We start from the raw sequence: 19,660 nt of genomic DNA, 5'->3' as shown, positions 1-19,660 counted from the left end.
CACGGCCGCGGGGTGGAAGATTGAGGCCGAGCGCAGCTAGAGGAAGTGCAAGCGGCAAGCACTGGAGCGGAGAAGCTCACGCTTCACCACCTCGCCTGCCCAGATCCTTTCCCACCGGGCTCACCCGGCTCAGCAATGCCACCTGCCGGGGTAGTCTTAGTGCAGTGGGTGGGGTGGACCAATAAATCTCTTGCATTCGGGTAGGGCCATGGTAGCGTGACGTCAACAGTTGCTGGGCAGGTTAGGCCAGCACAGGTTGCAAGGAGAGGCGGGGTTTAGAGAAGTTAAACTCGGCAGCGCTCAGTCAAGCGAGAATTACTTGAGGAGATGCGTGCCGAAAGGGCAGGTCCTGTGGGCGGCTTCGGGTTAGGAAGACCGTTGAACTGGGAGAGGTCGTAAGAGGGACTAGGTCGAAAGACTGAGAGGCTGCGCCCTCGCCTCGGTGCTCCCTTCCCCCACATGCTGCAGGTGTATGTTGTTGCAGGACGCCCCAGAACCTGTCCTCAAGACTCAGTGCCCTCACCTATTCATTCCTACCTCTTCCCTACTTGTATAAAATGATGCTTCTCTGAACATCCCTTCCCCATTTCCGAGTTGAAACTATTCGCAATTTCTTGCTGACTCCAGCTTTCCGGTTGAGGTTACGCCTTTTGATGATACGACCCCTACTTGGTCCATAACTGTTCCCGGAGGATGCCCCAACCTGGAAGTGTCTCTCACTGTAATCTAATCGCCAAGGGGGCTTTCGAAGCCATTTGCTCTCTTTCCTTCTTTTGACAGTCTATCACCTGTTGCTTCCCTAATTTCCATGAGGGCGGAGCAGAAAAGCCTGTCCCCGACACAACATTCCTGGTCCCCAGACACTCACAGGACACTTCTCAGAAAAGGCAGGGGGATGCGGAAAAAATTCTGGTTCCCTCCCCTTAAGGCTTAGGGCTTTCGCTTTCACTTCCTCCTGCGAGAGAGCGGACGCATCTCCGGTGCTAGGCGATCATGGCGCTGCTGGATGTTTGCGGAGCCCCCCGAGCGCAGCAGGAAGACTGGGCTTTCCCAGCCGCGGAAAGCCGGCAGCGCTCGGACCCTGGTCACTACAGTTTCTCTATGCGATCTCCGGAACTCGCCCTCCCCCGGGGAATGCAGGTCAGGGCTGTAAGAAAATCCTCTGGGAGGTGGGCAGGAGGGCGCAGAGTAATGGAGGGTCTGCCTTGAGATTGTCTAAAAGGCGGGGAAATGCGGACCGGACCACCCTTTAGCCCGGTGAGAGACACATCCTGGGTCCAGGACCTGAGCCAGGACAGAGGCCACGTGGGACTTGGGGACTGGCAGCCTGAGGGTTAGGAAGTGCAGAGTAGGGCAGAGAGTTAGAGGTGAGATGGGGGCTCCCATCCGGAGACAAGAAAGCTTTTTCACCACACACAAATCACGCAGCCTTTCTCTTGGGACTATCTTAGGATACAAGGGCTGTGTATTGTCTTAGAAACCTATGCGTTTCAGCGGTCAGCCTCGCCTCAGCCACTCACTGTGGTGTGCCTTGGATCAAGTCCCTGTCTAAGTCTTGGGCTTCTCTTCCATAAAATCAGGATACTATTAATAAAATGTGTTCCCTGAGGGTTAAAGGACCTATAATGAAAAAAAACAAAACAAAACAAAAAACCATTATAGTGGCCCAAAGTTTTTAGCCTACAGTAACATTTTCTTTCTTTTTGACTGTGCTGGAAAATGAAAAAGGTTGGTGTCATGGCCTCTTCTTTTCCTTCTCTCAAACCATTTCCTTGTTGAGATGGATTGATTCTTAGCCGTTTCACTTATTGATTGTTGATTCTGTGTATCTCTGCACTCCCACAGTCTCTGAAATCCTTTCCTGGCGCTTCCAGCTTCGGAAGTTTCCAGTGCCCCTTTCTCTGCCTTTTCTGTCTCACTAGCCCACTGAATTCCTCCGGTCCCTGGGTGGGGATGGAGAAAGGAACGTACAGATTGAGATGGCTCATGGCACTACCACGCTGGCCTTCAAGTTCCAGCACGGAGTGATTGTGGCGGTGGATTCTCGGGCCTCGGCCGGGAGTTACATTGGTGAGTGTGTGTTCCAGCTGGCAGCGTCTGGACATCCGGGCCCTCCTCTGAGCCCGAGTTCGACATCAGCACCAAAGTGGAAGAAGATGCTGATTTAGGACATACAGGGAGAGCTGTGTGTGTGTGTGTGGAGGTCATTGCTCCTTTCTCAAAACTCCATCTTCTTCCAGCCACATTAAGAGTGAACAAGGTGATTGAGATTAACCCTTACCTGCTTGGCACCATGTCTGGCTCTGCGGCAGACTGTCAGTATTGGGAGCGTCTGCTGGCCAAGGAGTGCAGGTAGGTGAGGCCTCTGACCTCTCTTCCAAGCCTAGGTTTCAATCTCGGATTCTGGGTCTTCCAGATTGCTGCTCCTCATTCACTTCCCCTGTGCTAACGTAGCATTTTAGCGCTAACGAAGTAGTTCAAAAAACAGCCTTTTGGTGATTGAAAATCCTCTCCCAAATCTCAGCCTGTGCTCCTGCCCATAAGCCAGACAATTTGTCAGTCATTTAGCACTGACACCATCGGTGCTGGGTGGGATCTTATGGTTCACTGGGATCTCTCGATGTGGCTTAGATACTTTACATTCCAAATCTTTCCCTGATCCTTAGAGCCCACAAAACCCTTCCTTTCAAATACTTAGCTCTTCAGTCATTGTCTGCACCCCCAGCTAGCCTTCTCCTGCCACTTCGAAGTCCCCTCCCAAACCGAACCGCCCTGTCCTCCCCAGGTTGTACTATCTGCGGAATGGGGACCGTATCTCAGTGTCCGCAGCCTCCAAACTGCTCTCCAATATGATGTACCAGTACCGGGGCATGGGCCTCTCCATGGGCAGTATGATCTGTGGCTGGGACAAGAAGGTGAGTCTCCCACTGTGGATGAGAGATCAGTTTCCCCATCGTACACTTTCACTCCCTCCCCTCCGAGGTATGTGGCACGTGGACTCCTTGGTTACAGAACTGTTCCAGCACGTCCACTGGCAATTTCTGGGTCTGGCTGAGGACCCACTGTTTCATAAACTTGTTCCTTTTGACAAAATAGCTGATTCCAAGTTTGTCCCCCCCCCCAAAGTTCTATGATTGTTACCAAAGTGCTATGTTACCCAAAGTTCAAATGTTTCTGTGGTCACCCTTATTCTTTCGTCCACTTGTCCTGGCTCACACTTGAATCTGTCCGTTACCAAGAGCTTCCTCTCCAGTCCCCACCTGGAACCTTCTTACATCCTATAGGGTCCTGGACTCTACTATGTGGATGAAAATGGGACTCGGCTCTCGGGAAATATGTTCTCCACTGGTAGCGGGAACACCTACGCTTATGGGGTCATGGACAGTGGCCATCGGTACGATCTTAGCATTGAAGAGGCCTATGACCTGGGCCGGAGGGCTATTGTTCATGCCACTCATCGAGACAGCTATTCTGGAGGCGTTGTCAATAGTAAGAGACTAAGGCCCCCCGCCCCCATCCTGGCGGGTGGGGGGAGGGGGTTTGAGATTGGGAGACGTGGAGGAGGCAGAGGGGCAGGGAGCAGGTGTTCAGAGCCAGAACAGGGGCACCGGAAGTCCCAGCATGAAAGGCTTTGACATTGCGTGTTGCTGTTGCCCCCGTCAACAGAACATCACGTATAATAGGAACTCACCGAAGGGGAAAGTCACGCCCTGTTCTTTCTGCCTTGCTTGCAGTGTACCACATGAAGGAAGATGGGTGGGTGAAGGTGGAGAGTACGGACGTCAGTGACCTGATGCACCAGTACCGGGAGGCCAGTCTGTAAGGGTGGCGGCGGCAGCTGGGCCGGCCTCTCCTGAGGAAGCCGGGCCTACTCAGGGACCTGGACCAGTTCAGGCCCCAGAAGAAAGAGGGGCCTAACGTGACCCAGAGGGAATGAACCAGTGGTCCCTGGGAGGCAGGGCGGAGTTTATCCTTTTGTGTAGTCTCTGCTTCAATGGAGCCTCCCCCCCTCCCCAACCCCAACCTTCTGGGCATCTCACTAAGCACAATAAAAGAAAACGGTTACACACATGCCTCTGTGTTGTGGCTGAGTGGGCGTTGGGTGGGGATTGTTGGGAGGAGGGGGCAGGAAATCCACTCAGACTTTTCCTGAGAAGAGATATGCAACCCCCCCCCAAGAAGTGGGGCCTCACCAAATATTTCTCCTGGGTTTTCCTTCCATATTCATCTCTCCAGACCTCGGGAAGGCTCATTGTCTGTGCACATTTACCAGCAATTTAATTTGGTTTAGGGTCCTTTCTATGGGAGCTCCGCCTGGAGACGTCTTGGGAGGTCGGTGGTGAATGGTTTGGGCATCTGGGAGAAGGACACTTAGAACAACCGTTTCTGGTGCTGTAGAGTAGGATGAGAAAGCTTCCACCTAACGTGTGGGCCATAATAATTGCCACCGTGGTCCCACTGACCTCGAACACGGTGGAGAGACTGGATAGGAAGTGGAACGATGGACATTCGGGGTTCAGTTTCATGCTGTGTCACACTCAATTGCTAGATGACAAGACCGTGATTGAAATGGAAGAGGAGATAAGAAGGACTCGCTGAGGTGGGGAACATGAGGAAAAAGTAACTAGCTGGGAAAGATGAGACATACGAGAGCCTCTGCGTCACTCTGGAGCTGCAGGAGGGAGCAGGACAATGTCATGGCTCCAAGGAGAGTTGTTCAAAGGAAGAGCTTGTAGGAAGCAGCTGAGCGTGGAGCTTTTCCATTAGAGAGATCCTTAAAATCCCCACATGGACAGGGTTGGAGAAGTTTTAGTAATTCCCTAACTTCAATCTCCCCCTCCCCACTTTAAATTTGAAGTGACTCACTCCTCCTCACGCCAATGACCTTTCAAAAAGATGGACTGGAATCCACTGGACTCCAAGTGATCCTCCCTTGGGGGTTATTTTGAGTCTGGGAGGTAGTTTCAACCTGAATTGTTATTTCTGGAATAAAGCAAGCTTCACAGTCCATAGACAGGCCCTGGATCAGGCAGGACCCATGGAAATCGGATTCCTGTGCTACTCAGTGTTAAAATAGACCAAGAAACAAAGTCCCCTTCCTTCATGTACCGACAGTGCTCCCAGCTTAATTTGGAGCATCAATTTAGAGGTGTCTGACACATTCTCTGCTCAGGAGCTGTTGACAAAGATAGAAGACGACACGGGGTGAGGCCTTCTCAGCTCAAAATCTGTAAGTTGAAACCCATGGTAGGTCCTGGTAGGAGCAGTTGCGGCTTCTATTTAGGAGAAATTCTGTGTGTTTCTTGCTCGGGATCTGGCTCTGTTTTTTCTATCTCAAGAGCCTACAACTGGAGCTTTGATAAGAAAAGAGAGCAGTTCTCAAAACAGGTTCAGGGCTGGGGCAAAGAGAACTTGAGGTAAGAAAATCCAGCGGTTCTCCAACTATTTCGTGGCAATTTTCTTAGTGGCAATTTAAGAAATGCAACCGTTTCCTATGATAGAGTAACTGCTGCTGAGAGTGGGCGATTTAAGCCCGGGCCTGGCAAGTGGAGCGGGACTTGGGCGTGTCCCTGGGTCTGCGGTGTCGCGCGCCCCCTGCTGGCCGCCGGGCACAGAACAAGGCACGCGCTGGGGAAGCGAAAGCGAAAGGCGCGGGGAGCCGGGACGCCCCGGCCCGGAGAGCATCGCCCGCAGATCGAGGGGAGACAACGTTGAGACAGTGCGAGGGGGTTCCGAGCTCAGCCCTCCGAGCTCAGCCCTCCGCACTTAAAGGAAAGATCCCTGGAGCTGCATCGCAGAAGCCGCCGCTGGTGAGTGGGGCGGGTGGAAGTCTAGAGCGCTAAGGGGACGCAGCCCACCTACCGCCTCCCCCGCTCGGTGTACGGTGATTCCTGTCCCTAAGGTCCGGGGGAAGAGAGGGAGCGAGGCAGGGACCGCCCGGCCGCCCGCTGGAACACGGCGGCGGCTGGCAGAGGAGTGGGGCGGGGGTTGGGGGGAGGGTAATGGGACTTTTTTTTTTTAAGATGAGGCTGCAGGTGGTCAGGCTTCCCAGCGCCTTCGGTCAGGCCGAATGCCTTGTGTCCTAGGAGGGAGCACAGGGTACTCGGTAGGGTTGGGTAAATCGAGTGGGAAGCCCATGGGCGCGTTGGGAGGAGTGGGAATGGGGGCGGGGGTAGCGCCGAGGACTGGGACTCCACCCCTGGCACTTCTCCCCTTCTCCCCACAGACCTCGCCATGCGGCTCCCTGACCTGAGACCCTGGGCCGCCCTGCTGCTGGCGGACTCGGCCTTACTCTGGCTGCTCCAGGGACCTCTGGAGGCTCTGCTTCCTCGAGGGCTTCCAGGCCTGTGGCTGGAGGGCATCTTGCGACTTGGAGGGCTTTGGTGGCTGCTGAGGCTGGGAGGGCTGCTGGGATATGTGCGGACACTGCTGTGCCCCCTCTGCCTGGTGATCCCCTTCTTTCTCTCCTTGAGGGCCCTGGTCCCAGGAGCCTTGAGTGCTCCCCCAGCCAGAGTGGCTTCAGCCCCTTGGAGCTGGCTGCTGCTGGGGTCCGGGGCTGCGGGGCTCAGCTGGGCAGTGTGGGCAGTGCTGAGCCCTCCAGGAGCCCAGGAGAAGAAGGAGGACCAGGAGAACAACAGAGCTTTGATGTGGAGGTTGCTGAAGCTCTCCTGGCCGGACTGGCCTTTCCTGGCTGCTGCCTTCTTCTTTCTTGTCCTTGCCGTGTTGGGTGAGTCAGGAGAGGGCGCAGTGAATTGGAGGTGGGAAAAGGCCCTTGGCAGCAGCCTATTCACTGTGGTCCTCATGTCTCTTGCAGGTGAGACACTAATCCCTTACTATTCTGGCCTCGTGATTGACATCCTGGGGGGTGATTTTGACCCTGATGCCTTTGTCAGCGCCATCTTGTTCATGAGTCTTTTCTCCGTTGGGAGGTAGGTGATGGGTGATTTGCTGGCTCCAGGTGTTGACAGGGGCCCTCACTTTCCTAACTCTGTTTTCAGACCATTTTGTGCACAAGGCACAAAATACTTAAACTAAAATCTCCATGTGTTTACTCATTCGCCAGTCTGTTTCATACATCCATTCATTTATTCCTTCATTCACCAAGTAGCGCCAACATCTTCAAAGTTTATATTATATCATTGCTACAGATATGAGTGATCTAGAACAAAATGTGTCTGTATGTCAAACAGAATGTCCCTCGGTTGCCTCTCAACAAATTTTTAAAATTTAAAAAATTTTATTTATTTATTTATTTATTTGCTTTTTAGGGCCGCACCCGTGGCACGTGGAGGTTCCCAGGCTAGGGGTCCAGTCGGAGCTACAGCTGCCGGTGTACATACACCACAGCCACAGCAACACCATCTGAGCCTCCTCTGTGACCTATACTACAGCTCATGGCAATGAGGGATCCTTAACCCACTGAGCAAGGCCAGGGATCGAACCCGCAACCTCATGATTCCTAGTCGGATTCATTTCCACTGTGCCATGACGGGAACGCCAGCTTCTCAACATTTTTATCTGCGCAAACTTCCATTTCTCTTTTCTGTCTCCCACCTCTCACCCTGTATTTTTTTTCCCCACAGTTATCCTGTTGTCAGAATGAACATGTTTCTTCCTCTTGACCCTTCTTCCCTAATTCGTCTTGTCAGTTCTGGAAGATCTTATTCTGAGGCTTGTCACCTTCCTTTTCAGCGTCTTTACTCTTTTCCACTTTATTGCTTTCCCCTCTCTTTTTAGACCTACCCAGGGGTCTGCTGTCTACAGACTAACTCACTCACTAACAAGTGACTTGATAGGGGCTGGTACTAGGATGGGGTGAGTGAGACACCTGGGGTGAGAAATCTAAAGAAAGCTTATTCTCAGGGTTGTGCAAGTGCTTCACTAGCATTACCCTAATATCAGCTGGGGGCTTGATTCTCTCCTTTGTTATGGTCCTACTTCATTTAGAATCCTTCAAAACCCAATCATTATTCCATACTTGCTACTCTTTGCTGAAACTGATTTCTCAAAAGTGAATTTCTTCCTGGGAGTTCCCGTTGTGGCTCAGCGGTAATGAATCCGACTGGCATCCATGAGGTTGTGGGTTCGATCCCTGGCCTCAATCAGTGGGTTAAGGATCGGGCGTTGCTGGGAACTGTGGTGTCGGTCACAGACACGGCTCGGATCCTGCTTGCTTGTGGCATCAGAACAATCTCTTATGAGTGAGCTCTTACTTCAGGTAGCTTTTGAACTTCCTCTATTTCCCAGTCCCTCTACCTCCCCTGGAGAGCCATTCTCCACTGAACCCTTAATTACGGACTTTTCTCATGACTCGGTTTGCTGATCTTTAAGACCGTTTTTGCTCTTGAGCTTACTCAGCTCCCCTCTGCAGGTGAGTCCCAGATGCGCATCTCCTTGCCCAGCTCCAGTCTTGTAATCCAGTGGCCCCCTTCACGTTCCCATTGGACGGCTCACTGTCATCTCGGACTCCACACACCCAGGGTTCCAGATCCATCCCATTCCCCCCGGTCTCCTTGAAAGTGCTCCCTCTTCTTATTCCCATTCACGAGCCCATCCATATCCTAGGCTCCAAGCACTGCACCGACAAGGCCTTTCTCATGTTCAAACAGTAGCCCTGGTGTTTTCCACACTCCACATGTGCTCCTCTGGCTCCTTTCTCTCCATTCTCACTGTCATCGCCAAAGTCCAAACCTCATCATTTTATGTCTGATTTGTATTAGAAGCCCTGTTTTGTAAAATTCCTGCCTCTGTGCATTTACCTTTTTTCCTTTATGTTTTACTGCAAACATGTGTGTGGTCTAAGAGGAATTCCTCACCCCCAAGGACAATGGGGGCGGCAGGGAGGGAGGGGGAACAGCATGATCCCAGGGCTCTGGAGAGTGGGAGGGCCAGGAGTTCATTGCTGCAGGTCCCACAAAAAAGTCTGTGGGAGGAGTTTCCATTGTGGCTCAGGGGTTAAGAACCTGGCTAGTATCCATGAGGATACTAGCCTTGCTCAGTGGGTTAACGATCCGTTATTGCCGTGAGCTGTGGTGTTGGTGGCAGATGGGGCTTAGATCCCGAGTTGCTATGACTGTGGCGTAGGCCAGCAGCTGAAGCTCTGATTTGACCCCTAGCCTGGGAACCTCCATATGCTGCAGGTGCGGCCCCACACAATAAATAAATAAATAGGAAAGGTGTACAGAAATAGGAAGAAGAGTATTGGGGGCAGGGAGGAAAGGGAGCAAGACCCAGGGGAGGGCAGAGGGATGGCCCTGAGGGAGGCCAGGTCAGAAGCATCTTCACAGCATCTTTCCACCCCATCATACTGTTCGCTTGTGTCTAGCGCAGAGTGAGCCCCATCAATACTGGTTATAATTAGAATTTTGTTCTCACAGCTGGCTCACCGTGTCCTCTTTTTTCTTCCTCTGTTTATTCCTGCCCCGCCTGTCTCCCTCTCTCTTACCTGTTCCTCTTCTGCCTCTGGTGGTATGCATCCCCTCCACCCCCCAACTTTCTATTTCTTTTCATTCTCTGCTTTTCTCCTCTGCTTCTCTCCCTCCCTCCCTCCCCCCTGCATCTCTGTCCGCTTGGTCCTCCGCCCCCTCCCTCCCTGTAGCTCACTGTCCGCTGGCTGCCGGGGAAGCGCCTTCACCCTCGTCATGTCCAGGATCAACCTGCGTGTCCGGGAGCAGCTTTTCTCCTCCCTCCTGCACCAGGACCTGGCTTTCTTCCAGGAGACTAAGACAGGTGGGGCCTGGGGTCCAGGGCTGGGGATCCCCTGCACCTGCCCTGCCCCTCGGCTCCCCTGTCCTGCCTGCATCCCTGGCACCAGGGCCTGGAGCTACTTTTCTCTCATTTGGGACAATGTAGCGAGGCAGCCGCCCCCACCTGTCTCTCTGCAAGGGAGAAGGGGGCTGCGGGAGGTCGGGAGGTCGGGAGGTCGGGAGGTCAGGAGTGAGCAGGGTTTGCATTGCAACACGCAGCTTCCACACCTGCTCTTTCCCTCCCAGGGGAGCTGAATTCACGGCTGAGCTCGGACACCAAACTGATGAGTCTCTGGCTTCCTCTGAATGCCAACGTGCTCTTGCGCAGCCTGGTCAAGGTGCTGGGACTCTTCGGCTTCATGCTCAGCTTGTCGCCTCGACTCACCCTCCTCTCTCTGCTCCAGATGCCTCTCACGATAGCGGCTGAGAAGGTGTACAATGCCCGCCATCTGGTAAGTGTGGATGCTGGCGAACCCCCCAGGGGAATAAAGGCAGCAGTTATGGCAGGCTTCAGAAGGCCCACGACCCCTGACGGGGAGAGGGAGGGGGAGAGGGGGAGGGGAGGGGGAGGAAGAGGGGGGAGAGAGAGAAGGAGACCACATTTTATGGGGAGAGAATAATCTTCTCATCAGATTTGCAAAGCTGTCTATACCCATCTTCCCCAGAAAAGATTAAAGATGCCATCTTAGGAGTTCCCACTATGGCTCAGTGGTAATGAACCCAACTAGTATCCCTGAGGACGTGGGTTTGATCTCTGGCCTCTCTCAGTGGGTCAAGCATCCGGTGTTGCCCTGAGCTGTGGTGTAGGTCGCAGATGTGGCTCGGATCCCATGTGGCTGTGGCTGTGGCTGTGGCTGTGGCTGGCAGCTGCAGCTCTGATTCGATTCTTAGCCTGGGAACTTCCATGTGCCTGGGTGCTGGCCTAAGAAGCCAAAAAAAAAAAAAAAAAAAAGCCATTCCAGAGGGTTTAAAATAGAGTTTTTCCTTCACTTCAGCAGAAGGACTTTGAGGGGAGCATAGAGAATATTCCCTGCCAGCAGTTAAGTCCTGAGTCTGAATGTCAGCTCTACCTCCTCTCTCTAGTTTTAAAAAATTGTGATAAAGTATACATAACATAAAATTGACAGTTTTTAAAACCACTTTTACATGTGCCATTTTAGTGGCATTAAATATCCTGTTTTGCACCTGTCACCATTCTCCATCTCCAGAACTTTTCTCGTATCATCCCTGACTGAAGCATGGTACCCACTAAACATGGGCAAGGTCCCCATTTCCCCCTCCCCCCAGCCCCTGGCCACCACCTTCTGATTTCTGTCTCTCTGAGTTTAATTACTTTAGGTCCATGTTAGCCGGGCTTTTTCTGACTGGCTTCTTTCACTTAGCATAATGGCTTCCATGGTATAGCCCTTGTCGGGATCTCCTTCCTTTGTAAAGCTGAATCGTATTACATTATATGTGTATATCACTTTTTGGCTTGTCTCCTTGTCTGTTGATGGATGCTGGGGCTCTGTCCACCTTTTGACTCTTATGCATAATGCTGCTGTGCACATGGGTGTACAGATATTTCTTCAAGCCTCAATTTCAGTTCCTTCAAGTGTAAACCCAGAAGTAGAAGTGCTGTATCGTTTGTTAATTCTATTTTTAATTTTTTGAAGAGCTGTCACATTGTTTTCCGCAGTAGCTGCAGCATTTTACATTCCTGCCAGCGGTACACAAGGGTTTCTCTCACCTTCTCATCAATACATAGCTTCTGTTGTTTAAAAATTCTACTTATTATTTTTAGTATCTCCCTAGTCCTTATTGATCTTATAACTGGAAGTTTGTACCTTTTGACCACCTTCTCCGATTCCCCCACCCTCTCCCCTCCCCTCTGGTAATGATGTTCTACAAGTTTGATTTTTTTTTTTTTGCTTTGTCTTCTTTTTTTCGATTTCACATATAAATGAATCATACAGTTTTTGTCTTTCTCTGTCTGACTTATTTCACTTAGAAGAATGCTCTCAAGGTCCATCCGTGTGGTTGAAAATGGCAAGATTTCCTTCTTTTTATGGCTGAATAACATTCCATGGTATATTTATACTACTTTTTTTTAGTTTTTATGTTTTCTATTATAGGTGATATACATTGTTCTGTCAATTTCTGTGATACAGCAAAGTGACCCAGTCACTCACTCACACACACACACACACACACACACACACACACAACATTCTTTTTCTCACATTATCCTCCATCATGTTATACCACTTTTACAAATAAAGCTGTCCTAAGGGTTGTGAGGTATTTCATTAAGGCTTTGATTAACTTTTCCCCAATGATCAGTGACATGGAGCGTCTTTTCATGTGTTTATTGACCATTTTAATATCGTTTTTGGAGAAATATCTACTCAAGTTCTTTGCTCATTTTAAAATTGGTTGTTTTTAAATTACTGGCTTGTAGGAATTCTTTATGTTAATCTAGGTATCAACCTTTTATCTCATATATGATCTGCAAATGTTTCCTTCTATTCTTTGGTTTTCCTTTTCACTCTATGGATAAACAGAGTCCTTTGATGCACAACTATTTTTAATTTTGATGAAGTTCAGTGTACCTATTTTTTGGGGGGGCGGTGCTTTGGTGTCACATTCAAGAAATCAATGCCAGTCTAGTCTCGTGAATCTTTCCCCCCATGTTTTCTTCTCAGAGTGTTATGGTTTTAGCACTTATATTTAGGTCTTTGGTCCATTTTGAGTTGGAGCTCCACCTTCTGTTAATCAGCTGTGGCTCCTTGGGAAAACTACCCCTTCATTCTTCATTCAGATCCTGGGGTTGGTGTGAATCACCTCAAATGAAGGTTAAAAAAAAGTCGGTCTGTATCCTCCACTCCCTAGTACTGAGAGCTCAGTAATGTCTCGTTCCCTCCTTCCTTCACTGTCATGATCTTTTCTGGAAAGAAATGTAAGGAAACAGGAAAGAAGAGGGTTTAGTATTTCCAGGTAGATTGAGGGAGCATCCTAAGGCCTGGAATGAGACATGGGGGTCTGTTCTCTCCTGCCAAAGTCACCCCTTCCATCCTCTGCCCCGTTTTCCCAGGCAGTGCTTCGAGAGATCCAGGATGCAGTGGCGAGAGCAGGGCAGGTGGTGCGGGAGGCTGTGGGAGACCTGCAGACTGTGCGCAGTTTTGGGGCCGAGGAGGAAGAAGTCTGTCGCTATAAGGAGGCCCTGGAACGATGCCGGCAGCTGTGGTGGCGAAGAGACCTGGAACAGGCCCTCTACCTGCTCTTAAGGAGGGTGAGGAAGCTCGGGGAAGGGCCCAGGGAGGGGCAAGGGAAAGCAGGGGTCCTGGTCCTCCAGCTGCTCCTGGGGTCCTTGCCGCTTACTGGCAGGGAGGGCAGGGAATGGAAGGTTCTCAGGCTCCCCTTTCTTCTCCCTCCAGATGCTGAACTTGGCAATGAAGGTGCTGTTGCTGAGCTGTGGGCTGCAGCAGATCCTGGCTGGGGACCTCACCCAGGGTGGGCTGCTCTCCTTTCTGCTCTACCAGGAAAACATGGGCTCCTATGTGCACGTGAGTTGGGATCTGTGCAGGCTGTCTTTTTCCCTTTAAAAAAACGCTGAAATAACCCCAACTTATTGGTTATTGAGAATTTCAAACATAGGCCAAAAAAAAAAAAAAAAAGCTATAATGAACCCCCATGTACTTAGCATCTGTTTTAACAATTATCAACTGATGGCCAATCTTAATCCATCTTAAACCTATCCACTTCCCCTCACCCATGTTATTTTGAAGCAAATCCAAGAAATGGTTTCATTTATAAATATGTATCCCTAAATGCAAACATTAAAATATATAACCACAAAGCCATGATCACACCAGAAAAGTTAACAGTAGCGTCATCAGTCAGTGGTCAAATTTCCGCGTGTCTCATAGAGGTAGTAGAAGTGTATACACTGAGTCGATCTCTCTCTCTCTCATCTGTGGGGGCCTCGCCATTCCCTCCTTCATTAGCGGGGGTTCATCTCTCAAGGGAGACGTCTCCTCATCTACTGTGTGGTTCCCAGGGGTGCAGTTTGATGAAGAAAGGCAGAATGAGCATTCAGCTCCTTGCCTGTAATTACCAGGTTCCAAAAATAATTAGTTCCTGCATCTTGGGCTTTATTTGATAATTTTCATGGACATTTGTTAAACATGGTTATGTTGGAGAGCTGCAGGGGAGGAACTCGGGGGGCTACAAAGATGAGGTGGGCACAACGCCTGCCTTTAAGGAGTCCCCTGTCTCATCAGGCAGAACTGTGTAGGGGTCACAGGGACCAGTCCCTAGACAGGTGTGGGGTGGGAGGAACACTGTGTGGGAGGAGTGTGGATGTCTCCTTCCTTTATGTTGCAAATTGGAGTAATGGGGGATTGGGGCTGATGTTAAATTCCATCTGCATTGCACATTTAAAGGTGGGGAATCTTTTCAGATGAGGGAGAGGCACGGCAGGGGCGGCGTGGGGGAGGGAGTGCATGAGGAGGTGAGAGGTAGGTTTTCTGGGGAGATGCCTCTGATTGGCTGACCCCTGCGTTCCTGTTTTCCAGACCCTGGTATACGTGTTTGGGGATATGCTGAGCAACGTGGGGGCTGCAGAGAAGGTTTTCTACTACCTGGACAGACAGCCAGATCTGCCTCCACCTGGGACATTGGCCCCTTCCACTCTGAAGGGGGTGGTGAAATTCCAAGGCGTCTCCTTTGCATATCCTAACTGCCCTGACCAGCCTGTGCTCAAGGTGCTCGCCATGGGCCACAGGGAGGGGACCTGGGCCCCTGGCTCCCTGTGTGACCAGGCATCATGGACTGTGATGATTTACCTCTGAGAAGCTGATCTTACTCTGATAGAAAAGGGGAGGTGGGGAGTTCCTGTGGTGGCTCAGTGGTTAATGAATCCGACTGGTATCCTTGAGGACACAGGTTCAATGCTTGGTCTTATTCAGTGGTTTAAGGATCCTGCGTTGCTGTGAGCTCTGGCCATCGGCTACAGCTCTGATTTGACCCCTAGTCTGGGAACTCCAAACTCTGCAGTATGGCACTAAAAAGCCCGCCCCCCCCAAAAAAAAGAAAGAAAAGAAAAAAGAAAAGGGGAGGGGGGAGTTTCCTGGTGGCTCAGCAGGTTAAAGATTCATTAGGCCTGCTCTGGTTCGGTCCCTGCTGTGGTGGCGGTTCTGTCCTTGGCCCAGGAACCTCTGCAGGCAGTGGGCGTGGCCAAAAAAAAAAAAAAAAAGGAGAACAAAAGGGGAAGGGTCTTAAGGGAGAGGAGGCAGGCCCCTAACTCCTTCTGACTTTTCTAGGGTCTCACATTCACCCTACATCCTGGTCAGATGACCGCTCTGGTGGGGCCCAATGGGTCTGGGAAGAGCACCGTGGCTGCCCTGCTGCAGAACCTGTACCAGCCCACCGAGGGGCAGGTGCTGCTGGACGAGGAGCCCGTCTCCGCCTATGAGCATCACTACCTGCACCAACAGGTGGGCGGGGAGGAAGGAGGGGACCGGAGATGGGAGAGAAGAAGGGCGGGCGCAGAGAGCCTGAGAGGAAGCAGCGGGAAGCAGCACAGGGAGTCCATTCGGAGGCAGGCAGGCAGGCGAGGTGCCAGGGAGGGTCCTTGCCCTGCGGGTTTCCCCATGGTCTGTGTTCCCACCGCCTCGGCAGGTGGTTTTGGTCGGGCAGGAGCCTGTGCTGTTCTCGGGGTCTGTGAGGGACAACATTGCTTATGGGCTGAAGAGCTGCAGCGATGAGAAGGTGATGGCCGCTGCCCGGGCTGCCAGGGCAGAGGAGTTCATAAACGAAATGGAGCACGGACTCTACACAGGTACCTGCAGCCAAAGGAGAACCTGGAGCTTATTCGGCCGAGCGGGGTGCGGGGCGGTGGGGGGGGGGTGCGGGGAGGGTCTTGTCCCTGTAACTCGCTGTTCGCGGTTTCCTTTCCTTACCTCCCATCTCCCCTCCTCGCCCACCATCAGGAAGGAGTTCTTTAGCCTACTGTCCGCTCAGGTGCCTTTGTTCCCCGAGAGCAGGCGGGAAGTGGTGCTTCCTCCCTCTCCGCCTGAGTCTCCCTCCTCACCTCCCTCCCGGAACCGGGCCCTCATCTTCCGGACCCGAGCCTGTGGACATACCACTTGTGCCCTTGTTCCTGTCGTGATCACTTGTGTCTGAGGATAGATGTTTCTCGGTTTCCATAGATGTGGGGGAGAAAGGGAACCAGCTGGCTGTGGGACAGAAGCAGCGTCTGGCCATTGCCCGGGCCCTCGTGCGGGACCCACGAGTCCTCATCCTGGACGAGGCCACCAGTGCCCTGGACGCGGAGAGCGAGCAGGCGGTGGGTACCGCGCAGGGCGGGGCAGGGGACGCGGCCCCGCGGGGTCAGCCGGTGCAGAATGGGGCAGTGGGAGGACGAATGGGCCTCTAGTGGAACGAACACCTGCGCCTTCTCGGAGTGGGGCAGGATTGGAGGATAGAGTGGTGTGCGGACATCCCGGCTTCCTCCCGGCTCCCTCCTCCTCCTCCTCCGGCTGCCGTGGCCCCGCTGTGGGAGAAGCGCAGTGCACACCCTCCCTCGGGCTCTGGGCCACCTTCTCGTGTTTCATGCCTTTTTCGCCCTAAGTCACAAGAGATGGTGCCCAGTTGGGCTGTGGTGTCCATCCCATTCCTAGCTTTCTGAGGCATGGCGGTCCTCCCCCTTTAGCTGCAGGACTGGAAATCCCACGGGAACCGGACGGTGCTGGTGATCGCGCACAGGCTGCATACGGTTCAGAACGCGGACCAGATCCTGGTGCTCAAGCAGGGAGAGCTGCAGGAGCATGCGCAGCTCATGGAGGGGGAGGACCTCTACTCGTACCTGGTGCGGCAGAACCAGAGGCCGGAGGGGGGCACCCCAGAGACACTGCCCCCTTCCCAGGGCCATCTCAGTGACCCAGAGGAGCTCCTGCTTTGACTTTCCCCGGGAGCTGCTTTTGGAGCTGGAGGCACGATGGAGGTTTAGACGGAGGATACTTTTGTTAGCGCACGGGGAGTGGGGGTGGGGAGGTTGCTGTCTCTATCCAAGAAACTCATTTACTTGATGAACAGAACTTTGGTGCTGAGAAGTGTATTGTGGCGTAACAAATATAGTTTAAAATATTTTTTGCTTATTATATAAATAGCACACATTCATATGGAAAATTTAGACAGTATAGACAAGTTGGAAGAAGAAAAGTAAAACTAGCCGCTATTTCACATCCCAGAGGTAAAGATGGTTACCATTTTGCTGGCTGTCTTCCTGTCTTCATTGTTCTTTGAGATACATATTAACTAGTATGACTTAAATATTCATGAGATTGCCTTTCTGTATCCTTTCCCATTCCCATCAGGGTCTGAGGTTTGGGGGGGAGTTAGGGTATGGAGGGCTGGAGCGCAGTTCCCTAATTAACAGTATTAGTAGAACATAGATAATAGCTGGTTTATAGAGTTTTAATATGAGTAGGAACTATGCTAAGCAGTTTGTCATATATTATCATTTTTAATCCTTATTCTCATCATATATTTGAGGTTAGTTGTCATCCCCATTTTATGGATGAGAAAACTGAATCTCTAAGAGATTAAATCACTTTCCAAAGGTTATACAGTGGTGGAATTTGAATTTGAATCCAAGCCTGACCCCAGAGTCTTCACTCTCAACCAATAAATTACAACCCATCTTGTGTCATAATCTGCTTTATAATGAGATCAAGTCAGACCCTTTTACTTCTAGCTCTGAATCTCATCTCTTCCCTCTAGCCCTGTTAACAACTTTCAGTCATAGTGTTAGATGCTCTCATCTCCAAGGAGGTTCCCTACATTGGTTCCCCTCTTCCAGCCATTCTTCACTCTTCAGGAAGTCATTTTTCTTTCTAGAAGACACCTAGGGCAATGTCACTCCTGTAAAATCCTTCTAGTGTCTTCGCCGCTTTCAGATCTTCCTCAGAGACACAGGTTCTTCTAGCCCGTTTGGATCACCCTCTCTTGTTGGATTCACCTCCATCCATGACAAACTTCCTGCTCTCCTGATGCCTCTGTGCCTCGGCATGGGGTGTGGCCTGCCATTTTCCCCAGTTCTTTAAGATTCAACTCAGGGGTGAGGTCTTCCAGGAAACCTTCCCTTCCCTCCTCAGTCTGGAGAAGGTGCCCCTCGCATGTGCTCCCATTGCTCTTCTCCTGGGGCTTATCTCTTTCACAGTCCCTCTTGGACTCTCCACCCCCCCCCCCCCCCCGTAGACCTCTGTCCTTCCACTTGACCATGAGCTCCTGCAGGGGAGGCTGTATGTCATATTAAGCTTTATATCTGCTACCTGACACAGGGCTCTGTTCATAATGGATGATACATAAATGTTTGCTGGATAAATGAATAAATCTCCCTCCTCTGTCCTCATTCCAATCCTTCCTTCACATGCAAACCACTGAAAATCCAAAGCTGTACACATTACTCATTCCTGGAAGGTTCTTGCCTTTGAAGATGCCTATTTTAAGAAGCTGAAACCGTCACCTACCCAGAAGTAGCAGGTACTTTCCAGGCTAGCGATGATCTAGCCAGAACTTTTGTGGTCTTGGATTTTTTTTTTTTCTTCCTGGAAACTGTTGGGAGCAGGGTCAGGCCAGAGTAGGGAGTTTCTTAGGCAGATAAACCTTTGCTTCATCCTGCTGCTGCCTTGCTGTTCCACATCTGCGTATCTCTCAAATGTCACTAAGGGTGAAATAAGCATTTAGAGAGAGAGAAGACTGGCCTGATTCCTTCTCCTCCCCTACCAAATGTCCTTCCTGTATTTGTAAAATAGGAATAGTATTTTGTGTATCTCCCAACCCTAAGGGAACTATTGTCTTCATGGAAGAAGATGATCTATTATAATTCTTTGGAATCCTCAGTGCAATTATACCCATAGACTCATAATACTTTAAACATGGAAGACATTTTAAAAATAGTATAGCTGTCAAATCTTACTTTACAGTAGGGAAAGGGGCCTGAAATCACACAGCTACTCAGAGACGGAGCTGGGAGGGAACTCGGGCATCCTGACATGTAGTACAGGGGGATGCAGTGGATCTTAGGCTCTGAAGAGGTCATGAAAATGTTTTATTTCAGGGAAACTCCCAGCTAAGCCTTATTTTAGCGACACAGAAAAATGTTCCCTGACAGAGTATTCAGTGCACCCCCCACAAGTGTGGTTTGCCTCACGACTGCAGATATTAGTAACCTGGTTTTGTCCAGAGTTCTAGTTCTTTTCCTCCTCCCCGACCACTGTCCACCATCATTTGACTTCCACTCTTTTTTTTTTTTTTTTTTTTTTTTGTCTTTTTAGGGCCAGCGGTAGAGCATATGGAGGTTCCCAGGCTAGGGGTCTAATCGGAGCTGAAGCTGCTGGCCTACACCACAGTCACTGCAATACCAGATCCGAGCCATGTCTGCAACCTACACCACAGCAACGCTGGATCCTTAACCCACTGAGGAGGCCAGGGATCGAACCCACAACCTCGTGGTTCCTAGTTAGATTCATTTCTGCAGTGCCACAATGGGAACTCCAACTTCCACTCTTTAATCTCCGTTTTTCTTTTCTTTTCTTTCTTTCTCTCTTTCTTTCTTTCTTTCTTTCTTTCTTTCTTTCTTTCTTTCTTTCTTTCTCTCTCTCTCTCTCTCTCTCTCTCTCTCTCTCTTTCTTCTTTTCTTTTCTTTTCTTTTCTTTTTTTGTCTTTTTGCCTTTTCTAGGGCCGCACTTGTGGCATATGGAGGTCCCAGGCTAGGGGTCCAATTGGGGCTGTAGCTGCCGGCCTATGCCAGAGCCACAGCAACGCGGGATCCGAGCAGTGTCTGCAACCTACACCACAGCTCTCGGCAACACCAGATCCTTAACCCACTGAGGGAGGTCAGGGATTGAGCCCGAAACCTCATGGTTCTT

The 19,660-nt window shown here is 51.0% G+C and overlaps 2 protein-coding genes across 3 annotated transcripts; both read left to right on the top strand.

The window, feature by feature from the left end:
* PSMB8 (proteasome (prosome, macropain) subunit, beta type, 8 (large multifunctional peptidase 7)) lies at nt 861-4,071 on the top strand. The gene is made up of 6 exons (NM_213935.2): nt 861-1,140; nt 1,923-2,070; nt 2,241-2,352; nt 2,786-2,915; nt 3,285-3,489; nt 3,735-4,071. Exons 1-6 carry the CDS (start codon nt 994-996, stop codon nt 3,821-3,823), a joined length of 831 nt encoding a protein of 276 aa, NP_999100.2. The 5' UTR covers nt 861-993; the 3' UTR covers nt 3,824-4,071.
* On the top strand, nt 5,612-17,442 carry TAP2 (transporter 2, ATP-binding cassette, sub-family B (MDR/TAP)). Of its 2 annotated transcripts, NM_001206441.1 has the most exon segments (12): nt 5,664-5,810; nt 6,227-6,727; nt 6,815-6,929; nt 9,599-9,729; nt 9,993-10,198; nt 12,820-13,017; nt 13,163-13,291; nt 14,303-14,491; nt 15,050-15,223; nt 15,408-15,567; nt 15,938-16,074; nt 16,441-16,970. In NM_001206441.1, coding segments are annotated over 11 exon segments (2,181 nt in total). In that variant the 5' UTR covers nt 5,664-5,810; nt 6,227-6,234; the 3' UTR covers nt 16,690-16,970.

This window comes from Sus scrofa, chromosome 7 (genome assembly GCF_000003025.6).
Source record: "Sus scrofa isolate TJ Tabasco breed Duroc chromosome 7, Sscrofa11.1, whole genome shotgun sequence".
NCBI classification, from domain to species: Eukaryota; Metazoa; Chordata; class Mammalia; order Artiodactyla; family Suidae; genus Sus; species Sus scrofa.
Note: the sequence above shows the minus strand (reverse complement) of the source record. Positions and strands in the feature narration are given on the sequence as shown.

Bases quoted from the DNA above. Each gene is read 5' to 3' on its own strand.
- PSMB8 (NM_213935.2), top strand. From the start codon at position 994: ATGGCGCTGCTGGATGTTTGCGGAGCCCCCCGAGCGCAGCAGGAAGAC. The intron at 2,071-2,240 runs GTGAGTGTGTGT...ATCTTCTTCCAG, and splicing joins CTCGGCCGGGAGTTACATTG to CCACATTAAGAGTGAACAAG. The intron at 2,916-3,284 runs GTGAGTCTCCCA...TACATCCTATAG, and splicing joins TCTGTGGCTGGGACAAGAAG to GGTCCTGGACTCTACTATGT.
- TAP2 (XM_021098372.1), top strand. From the start codon at position 6,235: ATGCGGCTCCCTGACCTGAGACCCTGGGCCGCCCTGCTGCTGGCGGAC. The intron at 6,930-9,598 runs GTAGGTGATGGG...CCCTCCCTGTAG, and splicing joins AGTCTTTTCTCCGTTGGGAG to CTCACTGTCCGCTGGCTGCC. The intron at 13,292-14,302 runs GTGAGTTGGGAT...CCTGTTTTCCAG, and splicing joins ACATGGGCTCCTATGTGCAC to ACCCTGGTATACGTGTTTGG.